Here is a 21119-nt window from a genome sequence, read left to right as displayed (position 1 = left end):
TATGTATGTATGTGTGTATGTGTATGTCTGTGCATTTGTATATGTACCATAGTGTGCACATAGAGGTTAGAGGATAACTCGTGGAAATTAGTTTTCTCTTTCCACCATAGGGGTCTCTAAGATTGAATTGATATTACTTGCTATATATTACTTTATTATTCTTCAAAAATAAAACAACCTTTTCTTTGTTCAGTGATACTCTTTTCTACCAAATATCTACCTTTATCTTTATATTTTCTGTCCTTGACTTTTTTAAAGCTTGGAACCAGTATTTTTTTTAATAACTTCTCGATTTAAATGCTTCACTTGATTTTATGCCATGCTTTTTCCTTAGTACATTAAGTCACCACCATAGAGTTCTATCCATGTCTATACTAACTGTGTATATAAATTCTGAATGTTCTCTAATACCTGCTATGAACTTTCTTTATATTGATCACTTAGAGGTGTGGTTTAAGAAACACACACACACACACACAGACACACACCATTGTTCACCATGTTGAGGTAGTTTTTATTATAACTCTCATGACTAAAGATCAAAGAAAAGTAAAGGAAGTATTAGTGCATCTTTCTGTTTTTCCTCTCTGTATCCCACCAGTCTCACCTTTCAGAAGCAGTTACCATTACCTTTTATTTTGTTTTTACTTGAGACAGCATCTTGCTATATAGCTCAGACAGGCCTTAAACTTGGATTTCACTCCCTTCATCCTAACGAGTACTAGGATTTCAGATATATGCCATTATATCTGGCTTACTACTGTTACCTGCTTTATGTCCTTACATAGACTATTAAATGAACTTTATTGAATAAAACTGTATTTATTTATGTATAGTGGTTATAGAACACTAATCTGGTTTTGGTGGTAAATTTGGGATGTTGCCCCCTTTTAGACAGTGTAATTCCCTGCATCTTATCATGTTGTATGTTTCCAATAGTTTGTTTGTTTTTTTTAATTAGTAATTGTGATTGTTGGAATGAGAATGGCTCTCTTAGGCTCATCTGTTTCAATGCTTCGTGCCCAGGTAGTGAAATTGTTTGGAAATGGCTAGGATATGTGGCCTTGTTGGAGTCAGTGTGGCCCTGGAGGAGATGTGTTACTGGGGGTGGACTTTTATGCTTCAAAAGCTTACACCAGGCCCAGTGGTAATCTCTTTGCCTGCCCGCTCGCCTCTCTGCCTCTCTGTAGATAAGGATGTAAGCTTTCAGCTTCATGCCTGTTTGCTTGTCATTATGCTTCCTGCCTTGCTGATCCACTGTAAACCAGCCTCAATTAAATCATTTCTTTTGTAAGAGTTGCCTTGGTCACGGTGTTTCTTCACTGCAATTGAACAGTGACTTAAGAGTATTCTTTGTTCTGTCTGTGTAATCGCTTGTTTAAACATCCACTCAGTGATGGACATCTGAACTGATAAAATTGCCGTGTGAATGCACTTGCACATGCGCACGTAGGCACATATACACACATACACTCACACAGAGAGACAGACAGAGAGGGGAGAGAGAGAGAGAGAGAGAGAGAGAGAGAGAGAGAGAGAGAGAGAGAGAGAGAATGTGAATATAAGGTCTTTTCTCAGGATTGTCTTTTCTGGGCCATATATTAATGTTTAGCTTTCTAGAAATATTGAGAAACTATTTCTGAGTACCTATATCGTTTTAGATTTTTCCTTACAATGAATGAATGATCCAATTTGTGTCTTTGGTTGAATTTGGTATTGTCACTTTTTTTTTTAATTTCAGTGATTTTGATAGTTGTATAGTGACAACTTATCATAGCTTTAATTCATATTTCTGTAATGGCTAGTGATCAGATTAGAATTGGGGTTGCTTTGATAGGAATAGTAGACTACTGTGGGCAGAACCATTCCCTGGGCAGGTTGTTCTGGGTTATTTAAGAAAGCCAGCTAAACATGGGTCTGTGGTTGGTTCAACAAGCAGCATTCCTCTATAGTTAGTGCTGTACTGCCTTGTCTGTGAGTGACTTTGCTATTACTAGGTAATACATGTACTCATAAGCTAGCCTGACTTCAGTTTCTTGTCTTGAGCTCCTGTCCTAACTTCCCTATCTGATGGACTATGATCTGGAAATATAAGCCAAATGAACCTTTGCCTCCCTTAAGTTGCTTTTGGTCAGGGTTTTATCACAATAGAAAAGAAAGTAGAACAGTGTACCGTTTTTAAAAAGCAGTGTATGACACACACAGTGTGCACACATGTTTCTCCCTCTCCCTCCTTTCCTCCCGTGTGTGTGTGTGTGTGTGTGTGTGTGTGTGTGTGTATGTTAGGGAAATTGCTTTGTATCTAATTAAGGGATTTATGTAAAATAGGCACATGGTCAACTGGCAAGCTACAACTTCTGTCCTGAAGTTTGTTGCCTTCGTTTGACAATTTGTCTCTAAACTGCATCTTGTTGATTTTTATGTTGTAACTCAGTAATATTCAGATGTATTTCTGCAATCTTATTTTTAGCTTTGCTATTGTCTTTCTATCTTTTATCATTTCAGCTTTTTAGTGAATATATTCAATGCTGACCTCTTTCTGTTTGGGGCCAGCCCTGGCCATTGACATAGTCTCTCTAGAGGAGATAAGGAGTCAAAGAGAGAGAAGTGAGTCAGTTGCTGTGGTCAGGGGAATCTTGCAGCTCTGTCTGACTGGCAGTTAGGTTGCTTCTTTATTTACACCGGTTTCACGGAACAAAGATAGACTAGTGATTATCCAAGAAGTACAGATTATATCATTTTGTCTCTGCACATGGGTTTGATTTTTTTTCATTACATGTCCAGAGTTACAAGTTCAGTCAGAATTAGAAAGTACAAATAGAACAGATTTGATTTTTAATATCAGCCCTATAACTCCAATTCAGACAATCTAAAGAATGTCTCCACCAAAGCAAACACATTTGTTACATGATAGCGTGCTTTTAGGCTGGCAGTATTTTAAAGCACTCCAGGCAAACGGACAATATCTGAACTGGTCTTGTTTATGAATAGCAAATACTAATATCTAACTTGTTTTATTTATATTTTACTTACTAAGTTCTATTCCTCCAGGGATGTGCTCTGTATGGTCCTCAATCTTTAAACTATATTTTTCAGAGAGCTCTAAGTATATTGTCAAATCACTGGATGCTTTCTTTCCCTCTTGTGTTGGCTGGTGGTAGTTTATTTTTCTACATGGAACAAGGTAAAAAGTAATAGATGTTAGAAACACTTGTCTGTGACTTAGAGAGCAAAAAGCAGGTAATCTTGATATCTTTTGGGGGGGGGGTATTTGCTCCCTGGATATGAAAGAATTCAATGTTACTTCTGTTCATTTTTCTAGATGCCTAGTTTGTGTGATAGACAGGGAGAGGTATGTCTGAGCTATATCCCTATATGCCTATGAGCTGGTATCCTGGGGTTGGTTATAGCCACTCAGTTAAAGACGGAGGTCTGGCATTGGCTTTGCCAGGCTTACTTATTGTTCGCTTCCTGAGTCAAGTGACTGCTGATCATTCTGCTGCTGGTATGAGGAAGGTTATTGCAGCCTCCCTTATTGCTCCAGGAATGGAATATTTCATATTGCTATGAAGGAAGAGTAGATTGTCTGGGAAATAATTTCACTTCTTAGTGACCATGGAGGCTGTATGAAAATCCATCTGGTAGCAGATGGCATCACTGCAGGTCTTAGCACTTCTTTGGGTGCTATCGTTGGAAGTAGAAGCCAAGTGATAGTTTATTTTGTGAAATGCTATGTGGTAGCTTCATGATCTTGTTTAAAGGTTGCTGAAAAGCTCTGTGGTAAGTAGGAACAGAGTACAGCCTGCCCATTTGCAGAGGAGTCCAGAGGTGTGGAGCCATGTACCGATTTCACATACAAGTTCATTCTTTTTTTTTTTTTTTCACTCCCCTTAAAGTATCTTTCTATTTTCATTTTTTTCCTTTTAATTTTACATTTTGGGTAATATCTTCCCTATTATCTTGTTTTGTAGTTACAAGCTGTGGCCTATAGGTTGGCTACGTTTAAGTGTTTTTATTGTATATGTAACCATTTTTACATATACTTATACATGTTTACACATTTCATAATCGAAGTAGCTGCATGTAGTAGGGATCACATGGCCTGCAGAGCCAATAATAATGAGTGTCTAGCACTTCATAAATTATGATTACAGGTGTCTTTTTAAATTTAATAGTTTTTAAGATGCATCTTTATAGATAATATAGCTTTTAGTTTTTATAAAGTGACACTCACTTCTGGAGATGATTCTGCTTGTTTATTTTTGAAACCAGGCAGGTCTTGCTAGATAGCCCAATGCTTGGCTCAGGGTCACTGAGTAGCCCAATTTGGCTTTGAACTTTGTGCTTCTTTTGTGTCAGCCTTAGTGCTTGCAGTTTGGTTCTTTTTTTAAAAAATGCTTTCATTTTCTTTCTTGATTCTGAGAAAGAAGTGGGGCAGAGAGAGACAGATAGATACACGTACACAGAGAGAATATGTGTATGTGTGATAATGTATTTGTGTGCTTTTGTCTAGAGGTCATAGATACATAGAGGTGGTCATCAGCTGTCCCACTCTCCTTAGTCTCTGCCTTGGAGGCAGGCTCTTTCAGACTGGCCACCAGCAAGAGAAAGTTCTCCTTTCTCTATCCCTCAAAGCACTGGGGTCATAAGTATGTATGTGCTTGTGTGCTGTATACCTGACTCAAGTTCTCATATTTGTACTCAAGCATTCTTATCTACTGAGCCGTCTCTCCAGTTCCAATTCTTTCATTAAAACAAATGTATATTATAAAAAGGGGTCAGTGTCACCTGTCTTCATTCATTATAAATGTTGAATTTTTCATTCTTTCTTAATTGAAAAAAATTTCATGCAATACATTTTGATTATATTTTTCTCTCCTCCAATTCTCCACCCAACATCTTGTTATCTTTCTGTGTTTCAAGAAACAAAAATGGACACACACACACCAAGAAATGAAAAAACTTCCACAAAATGGAAAGCAAAATAATAATAATAATAATAAAAACAAATAAAATGACTGCTGATAGAAAGCCAAGTAAAATGATGTCCACAAAAATACCATTGAATTCCTTTTGTGTTAGCCAACTATTCCTGGGTGTGGGGCCTGCCCTGAAGTGCAGTTGATAGATACCATTGGAGAAAACTCAGTTTCCCTTTGCCTTCAAGTATCAGCTGCAGATAGCTTCTTGGTTAGTGGTTAAACCCCACTGATGGCAATTAATGCATTTTCTGAGTAGAATAGTCTGGGCTCGTATCTGTGATCTTTCCTAGCTTATAGAACATCTATTCATGTCCTTCTGACTTTTTAAGAGTCTCCTTTGAGAAGCCAAGTTTTACTCTAATGGAGTGGTTCTCATTCCTAATGTTGTGACCCTATAATATAGTCCCTCATGTTGTGGAACCTAATCATAACATTATCTTTGTTGCTGCTTTTATAATTGTAATTTACTAGTTTTATGAATCGTAATTTAAATATTTGTATTTTCTGATGTTAGACCACAATTTGAGAAGTGCCGTTCTTTTCTTTTCTTTTTTCATTTTTTTAACTTTTTATTCCTGTTTTGTGAATTTCACATCATGTATCCCAATCCCACTTATCTCGCTGTCCCTCCATATCTGCCCTTCACTCTTACAACCTCCCCCCACAAGGAAAAAGCATCTTGATGTGGAAGCTGTAGTGTGTCACAGTTTGTCACACAGTATACGTTTTTGTCCACACATATTTACTTAAAAATGTTCATTGCAAGGAGTTGTCAGTCTGGTTCAAGGCGTCTGGCTTCTGCATCATTATCAATACTGGATCTTCACCAGGACTCCTCTTGGATAGCCTCTTGTTGCCCGGTGTTATGGAGATCCTTTTGGATGTACAGGTCCAGTACCTTCATATGCTCCAGCAGTTCAGTAATGGGCTAGATGTTAGGGTGGGACAACTCAAAGCCCTGGATCTGGGCCTGGGTGGTAGCTGAGCTGGCCAGCCCACCAATTGTTTCATACCCACACCACCAGGGCAAGCTCTCCAGCTCTGCCCTTGCTAGCCCATCTAGTGTCACAGCTGACATTTTCTAACTTTCATGCCCTTAAGGGCCTGCTCACCCACCTCCATGCTACCAAAGTAAACTCTGCTATGCTGCCCAGGCAAGGTTACAGGGAGCACTCTCATGAGCCATCAAGGGGAAGGGCCAGCTCTCCTGTCTGAAGCGTTATGATGGGTGGGGTAGGGGAGAGCAGCTCTCCTTCACCCCACTCCACCACATGGCATAGGAGGGGTTATGTCAGCAATTCCACAGTCATCAGGGCCAGCTCTCTGGGACCTTTTTTCCTGCTGTATTGGCTGGCTGGGCAAGGTCAGGGTCCATGGGATTTTTTTTTTCTGGTCCAGTCTATTTGGTGTTCTGTTTTCATCTTATACCTTGATAGTGATCTCCTTTTGGGGGGGGTTAGGGAAATTTTCTTCTATGACTTCATTGAAAATATTTTCAGTCTCTTTGAGCTGGGTTTCTTCTGCTCTTTTTATTATTCATAGGTTTTGTATTTTCATAGTCCCACATTTCCTGGATGTTGTATGCTTAGATTGTAACATTTCTAATATAAAAGTTTCACATTATATGATTATTTGTAGATCTTCAGGGGGTCATTCTTTGTTCATGCATATATTCTCATAGAGTAAGAATATCTAGAACATAGCAATTCTTCAATGACTGTTTGATAAATGAAAAAAAAATAGCAGTGTTACAGTACATATAGCAGAATATATAGTGCTATTATGTTATTCTGGAACACTGATACTGACAGAACAATAAAAAGGAGCCTGTAAAATAAATAAATATTTGACCCAAACTATACAACTAAATGAGATCATGTGGGGACTTATGAGGAAAATTAATCTCACTTGATATCTTAGAAGTTAATACAGTGTTGCCCATTTGTCATTTCAGTGTTGGTCTTTATACATGGGAGGTTCATGGTCCCGGGCACTTGTGTAGCAGAGGACTCCCTTATATGGCCTCAGTAGGAGAGGATTCCCTTAATCCTGTGGAAACTTGATGCCCCAGGGAAGAGGGTTGCTGGTGAGGGTGGGTAGGTTGGTGGGGGAGCACTGTCGCAGATGTGGAGGGGGCATGGGAGAGGATGGACAGTAGGGTGAAGACTTGGGAGGGAGGGGGGCAGACCAGGAAGGGAGGCACCTTTTGGAATGTAAATTAAATAATTTAATTTTAAAAAGAAAGAAAAAGCAAGCAAACCAGCAAACAAACAAACAAACAAACAAACAAACCAGTTCTTCAATCTCCATCGTGCCATGTAAAACTATAAGTATTTCTGATAACTTCTCCACCTCTCGAGTTAGGATGCTAACCTCCAAACCTTTCTAAGGCTGGGAGAGATAGGTACTAGTGTGGCCATTTGTGTTCACTCTTTCCTTACCACTGAATCAGCATGTCTTCTCAACGTAGTTATTTGTAGGTGTGGCACCACTGTGAGAAAGCACCTCTGCTTTATCAAGGCTTACAGCTTCTCAAGAAATACATAGAAGAAGCTGGTTATAAAACCAACTTAACTCATCAGGTAGATTTCCAGTCCTTGGAAACCATGAGGGGAACTTCTGCCTTCATTATTGGCTTTTGACCCTAATAGCAGATACGGAATTTAAGCATCTTAAATTTTATAATTACTTCATGAAGAAGAAACCAGAGTTATTGTAGATTAATAAAATATAACATCATTTAGATTTTGTGGTTGGAGAACTCAATGAGTAGAGGTGGTCATGACAGTCCCTATTGACTTTATTTAACCTTGGATATAAGACACTGTAGATGGCATTGACAGGTACCATCATTGTCTGCCTTACTCCTTTCGTGGAAAATGATGGATTTCTTACTAGAAGCAGATTTTGTTGCTTAATATAATTTTACTTCATTGAATAACCTCAGATATTGCATCTGTAATTGTCTGTCAAATCAATTTTGTGCTTATGTTTTTGCTCTGGAATTAAATTGTACATGAAGAGAGTTAAATAAAATAATGTGCTACTTCTCTAATGAAAGATAAACAATACTCTAGGTGTTCAATGATTATTGACTCATCAAAAAGGAAACCAGTATTGATTCAAAAACTACTACTGTGAAGTTTCGTTGTAGTAGCATTCCTCTGTGGAAATCAAAGTTAGGTTGTTTGCTTTTGTGCTCCTATCCCTAACCTAGAAGGTATCTTTTATTGATAAGCACTCACAAAGGAAAATTAGTTTCTTTAAGGAGTCTCACTGTAGTATGCAAAACACACTTAAGGGCAGACCCCAGCAATAGATATCTGAAACAAAGTCCGTTTTTTCTTCTCTACAGGCATTTTGCTACATATTATGGGTTCCAGTATTTTGTCTCTGTGGGCTTTCTCTCTATGTGTATGTCCCTGTGTCTATGTTTTTCTTGTGCATTTTCTTTGGCTTTTTTTTCTATTCTTTTGTTTTTGTTTTTGTTTTTCCTATGCAGGTTCATTTGTTTTTATTTTATTTTACCTTATTATTTTCCTTCCTTATTTAAAGGATGCCTATTTGTTTTCAAATGAAAAAGAGTAAGAAAGAGTAAGAAAGGGTATGGATTTGGGTGGAAGCGAGGTGGTGGGGTCTAGGAGGACTTGGAGGAGGAGAAAATACAATCGGAATAAATTATATGAAAAAACTATTTTCAAAAAATAAATAAAAGAAAAAAGGGAGGGGATTACAGTGACAATCACTGCTTATACTCGACTACTGCAGTGAGAGTGATCATATTAGTTTCTATCTTAACATTAGTATAAATAAGTTAAGCAGTGTAGAAAAGTGTAAGTCGATTTCCTCTACCAAAATAAACATATTTGACTCAGATAGCACAAATTTATATGTTTTGAAGGTTTTGTAAATAAGACTATACCATAAACGGCCAGGAAAATAGAGAAAACTTTACCGCATTAAGACAAAACATATATATATATATATATATATATATATATATATGCATATATATAAAGTACACTGTAACAGAGCTCTTATACAAGTAAGTGCAAAGTTATGGGAACACATAGTTCTTGTGATTATTTATGCTGGAGAACCTCTGGCTGCACAGAAGAGGTGAGAATTCTGAATAGTTTGGCTAGTACTGTGATGGTGATGGACTAGAATGTTGGCAGAGTATAGGCAATCAATATTACAAATACAAGCAGCATGGAGGCACTTGGCTCAGTCAGGCATTGTTGTAGCTAAAGATGAGTTTGTGACGGATACAAATAGAGTGAAGTTGCTGTTAACTTGCGAACCATTTTGTGATCCTAATGATTTCGTACTTGGTTCCATAAGCATTACTGAGCCATCAGACATCTTTAAACCTGAGAAAGACATAATAGAGTCTCTCCAGACAGATCACAGTGGCCTTTGTGTTGAAGTTGGATTGAAAGAAGCTAGAGGTAGGAAAACCTTTGTTGCCAGTGACCATCAAGACTTTAGATGGAAGAGGGGCGAGAAAGCAGAAGCACCTTACTGCTGAGCACTGTGTTCATGCCTTACTACTGCAGTAGTTAGGCCTGAACTTTATGTTAGAGCACATTAAAATCCTGCCCAATTGCTTGGAAATAGGAGGCAATGGTATTTTTATCCTATATATGTAATGTAACTTAAAAAGTTTTCCTAGAAAAGGAGTTTATATTGTTATCTAACCTAGCCCGTGTGTTAACAGAAGCTTTTAAAAGTAGGAGGCAGTCCTGATGCAGAGACAGTCCACTAAATGTTCCCTGAGTTATGCTAAAGATGTTCTTATTTTAATTTTTTTTGTTTTGTCCATAGTAAATATACAATGTGGCATTTATATGACTTAATGGATTGAGCTCCAAGTTTATAAGTGTACCCTCTTTTCAGAGTACATTTTTTGGGCCATTGTAAGGTGCATGTACAGAAGATGCCTCTGAGGTTGACATGCTAAAGTGTTCACGAGTGCCGCTTCACTTCCACCCTCAGAGAATCACTTGTCTTGAGAGCAAGGGGAAGTTTCATTTCTTTTGTGTTTTTTGTAGATTCAGTTACAGTTAACAGTGGCCCAATTTGGNGTATTGGAAATATGTAGGGAAGACAATGAAATGTTTAAAAACAAAAGTTATGGGTGTTAGAGTTGAATTTTAACAGGAGGAAACATTTTTACTTGCATGTTGTATAGTTAACTGTCAAGGGGTGTAATTCAGCATTTTAGGTTTCTCCATGCAAATTCCCTTGTCTTTCCTATGAAGTCTTTGCAGTTACCAGTGGCATTTCCCTTTCCTGTGGTTTCCCTTTCATTTGTGTGATGTAACAAGAGTTGCATCCTATAGCAGTTTCTTACATTGTTTTTGACACAACCCCCACTGCCTTGTTGAATCTCTCTCTGTACTGTATGCACTGCCAAGTGTGAAACCATAATATGTAGTTTATTGAGAAATGGAAGGCTGCAGGTCATTTTGCCTGAGTAAAGCCCACTGGGGCTACATAAACTGACCCTTTTGTCATTTTACCCAGTTGTGGGTAAATGAAGATTACAATGGCAGACTGACTCACCATTACTTGCTTTGTGCAATGTTATAAAGGCAAAACACTATGCACTGTGCTTGGCTTTACAGATGGCATTCCCACCATGACATTAAGTGGACTGTCTACAGCATACTATAAATGCCATCTCTTGCAAATTTATATACGTAAATATGCTCAATTAACACTCTCAAGTATTACAAGTATAAGGAAACTACTAAGCAGGCATTCATAGCAATACTATGAAATCTCCAATCACTGTTCTGACCGTCGCCTTCTCCTTAGTGCAGCCTTTCTGCATCATAGTTGCTGCTTATTTTACTTTTCACACTCCTGACTTCAGAGTTAAGTGCTTGCTCACCAGTGTTGCACTCACCTTTCTTATTGTACATACAATGTAACAACACACAGTTTTGGTGCTTAACACTATTCCTTTTTTTTCTTTAATAAAGGATATTTATTTGAAAAAAAGAAAGAAAGGGAGATGTGTAATAAGCTGATGGCTCATAGTTTGCATTTTCAGATCTGAGTTTGGAGATAAGCAGAGGGGCCCAGACTGGAGTACCAATTTATGAGTCATCAGTAGAGGAGTGATAAGTGATATGATAAGTACATAAAATTTTTGGTTTTGCAAACACAAACAACAAAGAAAAGGCCAGGTCATCTTCTAATATTAGAATTACTCTGCAGTTTATAATGGAGGTCCAACCTAATTGTCTAAGAATGTAGGGAATGGTGGAAGGAGGACAGCTTCCCTGTATGGCATGTATGTTGAACTTTTGCTAAATGAAGTATTGTGTTATTAGGGATCAAGTTCAATATATTTTCTATGTCTTAGAATTATGGCATGTTGTTTGTTAACAGGATGATATTGGCATGTCATGATGTTGTAGGATTCCAACAAATTTCAATGGAACTGACCCTTTTTTGCTGAGACTAACACTGCCTACTGTTCTAAGGAGGACAGGTTTGATCCATTATTTAATTTACCGGGCACATTGTACTCATTAATAGCTAGCAAACCAATACTAGCTGGCAAAAAAATGTTTTTTTTCCTGTTTGTGCATTCTGAATTTGAGAGACCCAATCAAATTTTGGGTCCTAGAAATAAATATTCCTCCTGGCTCTGACATTAGAAATAGACAGTGTTGAGATTATTATTCTGTTTTTATGAAGCAAAGCAAAACAAAACTAGACTATATGCCATCTGGAAGTTTGTAAACAGATACCATTGCTTTTGCTTATAAGACAGTCTAGGGTTTACTTACGTTTGTAATTTTAAAGATGTGAAACCCGTAGTTTATAGTAGATATTTATGGACAGAGATAAGCTTTGGGATAGTTATACTGTGGGCTCAAGTTCCAACTTTACTATTTCTTAGCTGAATGAATTAGACAAAGCACTTAAATGAATATGCAATGCCAAGTGCAGTGTATATGGGCTTTCCTTCCCCTCAATATGAATTCAGCTAATATTTCTCAAAATGTGTTGTTAAATGCCCTTCCTTCAAAATTCTCAAAAAAATGTGCTCATTGTTCATTTTTACATTTTGAAATGCTATATAGAGCTGTCTTCTCTCTTGGAAAGCTACAGCAGATATTGTAATAGTGAATGCTGCTGAGAAGCCATGACACTAGAAAACCATTTCTTGTTAACTTTTTGAAACTTAGTGTTTTCCCTTTTTATTTTGTCATTAGGCCTTTTCCTTCGAGACAACTATTGGTAGTCAGTCTGTGGTTTCAGTTTTTAGTAGAATTTAGAATTAGAGGAAAGCTGCATTTTAGTATGTAAGTGTTAGTCTTTATTTTACCCTAGCTACCATTGTCTTGAAAACTAACTAATGTTTCCTCGTCTAAAAGTTGCTGATTTGTGTGTTGGTATGGACAGGCTTAGTATTTGGGAGAACTGAATTTGAATATCAGTTATGTCATTCAGGGCTGTACTGCCTTGAATGGTCGCAAGCCTCATCGGGCTCACCTATAAAATGAAGAAGCATTTTGTATTTTCTCATAAAGTGCTGGAGATCCAAGAGACAATACTTCTGAAAACAAACTTGGAAAGATAAAATACTGTCAAAGGAAAGTGCTATTAGTCTTGCCCTAGGAAAAGGAGTTGTGAGATACTGGGATATAGAAGAATATTATTAGAGTTGAGCTAGGCTGGCTCCCTTTCTCACTGAGCAGTCTTAAAACCTATTGCGTACCTGTCTGAATATATTTTCCACTATGAGTTTCTTAAGTAAAATGATTCCCAGATGAATGTGTCTGAATGCCATTAGCTCTGTCTTTTGTCAGTCTTTTGGGGCTTGTTTATAAAAGCTGTTTGTAGTATAGCATCCTGTCTACTGAATAGTCAGTAAAGAATTATAATTATGCCAAATGGGAAAGAAAGAGGTTGATGCTTAATTAATGAAGTCTAACTAATGTATTTAATGGTTATCATCTCTGCTTGTTATATATTTTCTGTTGGATAAAATGAAGCAAAGTATATAAAACCTGTGGAAAGTTGAAGAAATATCTTGAATTATTGTGTCATCAGCATTCTTATTTATTGATTGGTATTAATTGATACAGTTGTTGAGATCTTTTTATTTTACCTAGAAAAAACTTAGCTGGTATTTGGAGTAGGCTGTATGAAACTATAAAAAAATTAAAATGATATTTTGTACAGTTTTAAGATCAACATTTCACATATGGTACTATAACACAGGAGGTTGTCTTATTATTCCTTTATGTCTATTTATTTTTGCTAAAGACTTTAGGATACTTAATTATATTGGGACATTAGAGGACTTTAGAATCTAGTTTTCTATTTCCTGTTTAAATATCATGAATATATATTTTCTGATTTCCCAGAGACTCTAGTTTTAGGAAGTCTTTTTCACCGTCAGAAACTGTTCCTAACAGCAGAAATATACTTTGTTCTCCCTCATCAAGTTTTTTCTCTTTTACATGATGTGCAGAGGCAGTGATGATACAAAACTAGCAGAAACATGCTGTACCATTTTTTTCCCTCATCCTCACTTTGTCTTTAAATCATGTCTCTGAGGCTTAAAAATCTAAACTAGTAACCTAGTCTTATTTCCCCCTGCAAAATCAGTTTTAAGCATAATGGAAAAACATTTTATAAATTAGATTTAAATGTCACAGTTCTAAAGCCATATCTTTGAAGATAAAACAAAACATCCCGTGGCCTTAATTTCCATCATGTCTATTGTAGTTTGCTCCAGAGATCATATTGGAATGTCATATTGATTTTTTTCTATTTCTTTCGGTCTTCTTGATATTGATATCTAATATCTTTAAGAGATGTCATAAATCATATTTAAAACCATAGAGATATCAAAATGAGTTTTGCTAGAATATTCTGGTTTTATAGTGAGTTTTCTAATATTTGTCTTGCCATGTTTTGTCAGAGAGACCACAGTAGTGGAAACCATGCTTCACCTTTTACATACATAATTGGATGAGATCACCAGATGTTGGTGTTAGGAACAAATCAACAGGAAAAGTTGAAAATGGGAGTTGCAGGGAAAAATATGAGGGCCAATTATAACTGTCAAAAACCGTTTGAGCAAGTGTAGGGGAGAAAAATAGGCTTTGACCAGGAACTGACCTCAAGTCACTTAATAGTGACACCAGAGTGGCTCTACTGAGAGTTTTCTTAGTCTCTTCATAATTAGGTGAAAATACCTTGGAAATTGACACATTGTAGTCAGTGGTCAAAAACTCAGATTGCTTTTGTTTTTTCTATATTTTACCCTAATAAGTTTCAAGTGTAAAGAAAACTTGAAAAAACAAAAACAAAGCAAGTGTACTGTGAGCACCTGTGAGTCCACTACAGAGGTTCTGTGGTTGCCATTTGGATGTAGTTGCTCTGTATCACATAATGATCCACATACGCACTCTGGGGTCCATACATCTTTCAGTCTTAGTGATTTGTACATTTCAGTAATTTCTTTCACTCAGAATTTTAGCATTCACATTATTAGTAAATACTTAATATTTGCTTATGGTTCTTTTCAAAGTTAAATTCTATATAGTGTGAAATGTACAGATTTTAAGTATGTCATTTAGATATGTTTTTAAAATGTATATATTTATATAATTTAAACCTTAGCACTCCCACTCTGAGGCAAACACTCATGTATTGTTTTAATCATAGATTAATTTAGCTTGTTCTTGAATGCCACATTTATGGAATTATGGAATATATTCCTTGTGGCTATAGGTTTCATTCAGAATAAAAATTTTGAGATTGATCTATGTTGTTGTATGTGTCAGCATTTTATGTTTTTACATTGGTAAAAAAGTGTATGTTCTGTGGATATAGCTGAACTTGTTTACACATTTTCCTGTTAATGATATTACCACTTTGGGTATAATAATTTGATAAAAATACAATTTTTTGAAATTATGTTTTTCTCTTATGTGATTGCTTAGGAATATAGGTGCTGATCATAGGGTAATTCTATCATTTTAAAAGAAGCTGACATATGTTTTTGAAAGTTTATCCACTTACAGATACCATCCCATCAGTTCCCAGCATTGTGACTCTTAACTATTGTAGTGGATCAATACTGGAACTCACTATGCTGGTCATTTGAAACTGAGTTTTCCTATGACTCCTGAAGAAAACACCTTTTCTTTGGAAGGCAAGGAATTTTTAAGCTGTTATGTCAGAAAAAGTTGCCTTTGAGATCTTAAAATAACCATTTCCTCTCATTTACTCTTTCCTCTTATTTCAACAACTCAATCATGTGCTTTGGAATACTTGGGACAGCAATATTGGAAAATAATGTGAGGTTAAAGGTCAATGATGGCTTAGTTTATGGAGATCAGTGACTTGATTTTTACATTCTTTTTATTTGCATTGTTACAGAAGAAGCTACTATGGAGGAAACTGGGCCAGTTTCAGCTTTTCAGGACTGTTGTCCTGGCTAAAGGAGTATCAGGTAAAGTTGTGATCGGATACTGCAAGTCACTGTGTTATATCTTGTGTCATATAATGTCCAATCATTGATGAAATATTTTCTGTTTCTGTCATGTGAGATAGATACCTTATTTTCATTCACCTATTTAACAAAAGTACATGGAATTACTTCTTAAGCTAATGTTATATAAGGAAAGTCTTTCTACAAAATCATCCACAGAAATTTCACCAGCCATTCTAAAATCTCAAAATTTCACTTTTTATTAGTTGTTCTTTGCATTATGATATTTTTATGATGTTATATGCACTATCATTTATTTGAAGAAGAAAACTGTGGAATAGTCTATGGTTTGTATGTTTACTTCTATCATGTGGCAGAACCTTTTAAGAGAAAGAAAGAGACTATCATGTGGCAGAATCTTTTAAGAGAAAGAAAGAGAAAAAAATGACTTTCAGAAATTGTTTTTTCTAAAGTGTCTTCTTAATACTACAGCTGAGTACCCACTATAAAGAAGAGTTTTAGGGATATCTGGCTATACAGTGTAGAGATTTAGTCATGCTATTTATATAGTTTAATGTTTTCTATAAGACTTGTTTTATGTAACTGGGTATATGTGACTTGAAATGAAACTTTTCCGGAGAATTTCTTACATGAACTTAGAACCTGCTGTCTCTCAAATAAGCTGAGAAAGTTGGGAAAAGAGATGCTAATATTCCAGGAAACTATTCAGTTAGCTAAGAATTGTTGTTTGCATCATTCAATTAGTCCAATAAGCATGGTGCTTGCTTTCATTTATTTAATAAAGTATATCAGCAGTGGCTCTCCTGAAGAGTATGGGTGATAAAGTTGCAGTGAGGTTATAGGTCAAATATCATTGCATGAAATGGGTGTGGCCTACTGGACACCATTCAGAGAGTTAGAGACTATGAGATGCTCAGCCCTAAGTGGAATGTCTTTATGATATTGCATCCCTCCCATCAAAGCTCAGGGATCTGTGCAGAAGAGGGAACAGAAAGAATGTAAGAGCCAGAGGTAGTGGATAACTTGAAGAGAACAGCATTTTCCAGACCCAGTAGGGCTTCATAGACACCTGTATACAAAAGCTAGCTTTTGTTACATTTTATGCATTGTTTGTTCCTGCCTCCTTTGAAGATGGCACACTATTGGAGTCAGTTCAGTTATTCGGAAGCCATTAAATTTTGATGTGATTACAAATAAAATCATGAATTTAAGACAAGATGCAATTTATCTTGGGAATTTTTAGTTCGTATGTTTCAATTTAGTTAAAACTCCTTTTCTGTGTTTTGTTTAGGAAAATAGTGATGTTGTGACTGAAAATTCAATGTGGCAAGAACAAATACTTGAAAACGAAGAAGCTATTCTTCTTAGTAGCAAGGACAAAACAATTCAACATGTAGAAGTATTTTGTTATGCCAGGTATGAAAATCATTTACGTAGCATTCTTTCCCCCTTTTCACACTTCTTCAGGAGACCTGAGTAATAAGGATGCTGCTATAGTGAAATCGATACATTGGCTTTCCTGCCTTTTTCAGCTCTAACCCTCAGTGTTCTCTGGTTTTGCTATAATAACATCTAACATCAATGTCATGTGCTTTGTTTTCTCTTTGTAACAATCCTGTGTTATAGTAGGGCTGTGTTTGTTAGTTTGTCAGCTCCACACAACCTATAGAAATCTCCAGAGGGCTAACTTCAATTGGGAAAATGCCTCTAGGCCCGTAGGCAAGTCTGTGCAGGCATTTTGTTATTTAATGATTGATATAGGAGGGACCAGCTCAAAGGGGCCAGTGCCACCCTTGGCCAGGTGGTCCTGAGTGGTATTAGAAAGTAAGCTGACTGCTGAAGAGGTGCCTTACTTGTTGAGAGCCCTCGCTACTCTTAGGAGGACCCAGGGGTTATTCCCAGCATCAACACGGTGGCTCACAACCATCCCTAACTCTAGTTATAAAATCTCTCATGTCCTCTTCTTACCTCCTTGGACACCAGGTGTGCATATGGTATACATATATACATGCAGGGAAAATACTCACACACATACAATAAATAAGTTCTTAAGAAAAATACAAAGAATGTAGACAAAAAGCAATTTTATATACTGTTGTGTAAGTATGGCCTAGCCACTATGGAAGTCAGTATGGATGCTTCTCAAATAAACTAACAATAAATCTTTGATTTTAAAATTAGTTTGGTTTATTTTTTTAATTTTAAATTGTTTGAGTTTGTTGTGTACACTATCCTAATACTGTCAGAAATATAGTTCGCTAAGGTTTTCTTCTGTTCTGTAGGCTGCCTCTTCATTTGATTGACAGTTTTCTTTGCTATATACAGGCTTTTTAGCTTTCTGTGTTCCCATTATCCATTGCAAGGGGTCTGTCTCTTACTCTATTGAGACATGAGGTACAGCAATGGGACAGCACTGTTGACTTTTATTTTTAACTCATTTTTGAATATTTTGCACTAGATCTTTTTATGTTGCTTAGGCTAGCCCTGAGCTCCTGCGGGCCCTCCTTCCTCATCCTTCCAGAGAGCCGAGATTACAGCTATGTACCCCTCCTGTGTTGATACAGTGCTAGGGATCACACTCTGCCAGGTGAGCTACATCTCAGTCCACTTTTTTGAAGTTAGGATGAATGAATTTCACTGATGGCTTCTTTTGTATATCATTTTCTGTAGTTATTTGGCATTCATATGTGTTTTGGCTGAACTGTCGATGCCTTTTACATATTTTTTAAGTGGATTGTTTTTTTTTTTTTTCTTGTTGGTTACAGAATTCTTTTCGTAGATCTGTAACTTGTCTTCTTTTCCTCTCTAAACAGGATATTTTGCCCACCAGGTTTGACAGATAATAAGGTGCCATTTATTCATTTTCCCTTCTGTGGATTATGTTTTGGCATTGAAGTGATATATCTTCATTTGGGCATACTTCCAGGAGACTTCTCTGGTTGAAAAGTACTTCCTATAGTTAACAGACTATGCATGTTTTTCCATGACCCGTTTTGAGTTCTTCTCTATGTGAGGTATGAGGGTTAGGTTGGTATTCTCCTCACTCCTCAGAGCATCATTCATGTCAACATAGGACTCTAGGAAAGTTTGGAGATGGCTTTGTTGTAGTTTTTGTTCTGCATCCTACCTCTTGGAACCTTCTAATGCTTTTGCTATTCAAAGGTTCTCTCTCCTTTACATGATCTTTTGAAGCTAAACAACTGAATAATGAAAGGGAAGGAAGAAAACAGCCATGCAGTTGTTGGCTGTTATTTTTGTAGCACTGGCTATAGCCTTCCTTCCTTTATCTTATTACATTCGATTACAACTCAGGTGCACGAGTTGTTACAAGAGGATAAACTGAAGTTTAGTGAGCTGTAGAGATCATAGTGTGGGTGATTGAACTCAGAGCTCTCTAAGTCCGAGTTCTCTGCTGTGCTCACTGAACCTCTTTCCAGTTTGGGTTTGGGTTTTGAGAGACAGGATCTTGCTATGCCACCCAGTACTGTGGCTTGAACTCATGAGAACGGATGAAATTCCAGTATCCTTGGTTTGTTGTGATTGTAGTTTATATACTCAGGAATATTTCTTAGTATATACTGGGGAAGTAAAGTTGCCATTATTTTTAGCTTTAAATCTTATATAGACTTAAGTCACACAAATGCAGATAATTCTTAGATGAAAAAATATTGCATGTTAATTTCATACTCATGATTTTTTCTTTAGTAAAAAAAGAAACCTTTCATTTTCTCTGTCTCTCTCTGTCTCTCTGCGTAATTGCCTGCACATGTGTGGAAGTCAGAGAAAAAGTTCTTTTGAGTCAGTTCGTTCTTTTTTACCATATAGTGCCTGGGATCAAACCCAGGTTGTCAGTATTGGCTGGCCGTAAGTAGCCTTTGCTCACTGAGTCTAGTAAGAAGGAATTTTTATTATTCTAAACATATGTCAACAACATGTTATTTTCTTCTCTAATTTTGAATATTAATGACTATTATTTCCCCCTTTTGATATACAGTTAAACTAGAATGAAAATGTTTCTTAAATTTAAATGAACCAACTTTTTAGTAGGTTGATAATGATATCAAAACTGAATATTCTATTGTGATAGGAATCTGAAATTCCACCTCTTCATTTTGAACTCTAAAAACAAACAATAAACCTCTTGAACAGTATTACCAGTGGCATTAGTCCACTAGGAAGAAAGAAATAAAAAATACATCTGATACATTCCTTCAATTTCCAGCAAGTTGTTTATCATGGTGTAGAGTAGGTTTATTTTAGGTGTGAAAGCATGACAATTAAAAGTTGTCAAAACAAGTTGGTAGATAGGAGTGAATCAGGCAGGTCGACAGAGGATTTGTAGCTTGTTTAGCGTCTGCATGTTGTAGTATTTTAATTTTCCATCCGGGTTCCCTGGATGGATACTATCTAGATAGTTGGCATTAGTCCAGCCAAGTTCTCACATGCGCCAAAAACCTCTGTACAGAAAAGGAAATGGGAGATCATTTTTGTAACCATTATTATTATAGACAGTTTTTACCAGAGGCTTCGAAGGAGTTTGCCTTAACTGGGTAAAACTCAAGTACGTACGTGAACACTTTTAAATCCATGACAACAAATATGAAATACAGTTACAATAAACATTTTTGATCAGTTGTGATTCATTCCTAAGACTGGAAACCTTTCTGTCTGATAAATTGTCATGAACTCAGTTTATCTCATAGGAAGGAAGAAGGACCTTATGGTTGAGTAGGGAGCTGGCATTACCTGCTGCTAACCATGTGAAGTTTTGTTCTGGGAAAGGCAGATACTTAAGCTGTATTCTCTAATGTGTAAAAAGCATTTAAATTGGACACAACTGGACACATTTCTACAATATATTTTATGGAGAAATTCAAGATTAATACAATTTTCTGGAACAGTTTGTGTAGTCTGATCTATAATTCTTTGGAGTAGTCATGGAATATTTATGTATTTTAGGTTTAAACAGCTGGAATGTATAATATACTATGCAAATCAAAATGGATGGCCTTAGAACAAAATGTATATCTAAAAGTAAAAACACACTTTCTATAATATGCTGTATTAGGGAAGAAAATGTGTAAAAGGTGAAAAATAGTGAACACCTATGCTGAATAACTTAACCAGCTGTTGGCAGTTGTTTTTTTAACTGATGTAAAGGATTATAGGGTATTAATATGGCATATTCATTTGGAAATGTTCCCTGTTTATTACCATTAATTGATGAGTGATATTAGATAATAATAGAATTAACATCTCCAAGCTCTCTAAGTTACATATACATTTTGACAATTATTAAAGCAAATGCATTTTTACAAAGCAGTCAGCATTTTTTAGTTAGGATAACTTTTTTAAAAGTACAGTCCATCTATAATGGTCCTTGAGATCCAAATTAGCATTATAAGTGATATTAGACTTAGTTTGTATAATCCACTTCGATAGTAAAAATTTTATAAAAACTAATGATGCTGATTTTGTCCTTTATGTGTTAAAATCATTTTAGTATTTTATAATTAAAAACTTCTTTTGAGGGCTTACAATCCATTAATGTCTTTTATCTAGCAGATACATTTTTATGGTTTTCAAATACATTTGAGGTACTAAAAATGAACTGTTATTCTAAAGTTTTATCTGGCAGTGGAATA

The 21119-nt window shown here is 36.2% G+C and overlaps 1 protein-coding gene across 1 annotated transcript in view; it reads left to right on the top strand.

Annotated features, from left to right (window-relative positions):
• The window catches only part of Chm (CHM Rab escort protein), a 132734-nt gene that overhangs the window by 25259 nt on the left and 86356 nt on the right, over window positions 1-21119 (top strand). The window contains exons 3-4 of the mRNA XM_021188022.2: window positions 15402-15474; window positions 16766-16890. Of these exons, the coding sequence (XP_021043681.1) occupies window positions 15402-15474; window positions 16766-16890 (198 nt within the window). The remainder of the gene's footprint in view (window positions 1-15401; window positions 15475-16765; window positions 16891-21119) is intronic.

This window comes from Mus pahari, chromosome X (assembly GCF_900095145.1).
Source record: "Mus pahari chromosome X, PAHARI_EIJ_v1.1, whole genome shotgun sequence".
NCBI lineage: Eukaryota > Metazoa > Chordata > Mammalia > Rodentia > Muridae > Mus > Mus pahari.
Note: the sequence above shows the minus strand (reverse complement) of the source record. Positions and strands in the feature narration are given on the sequence as shown.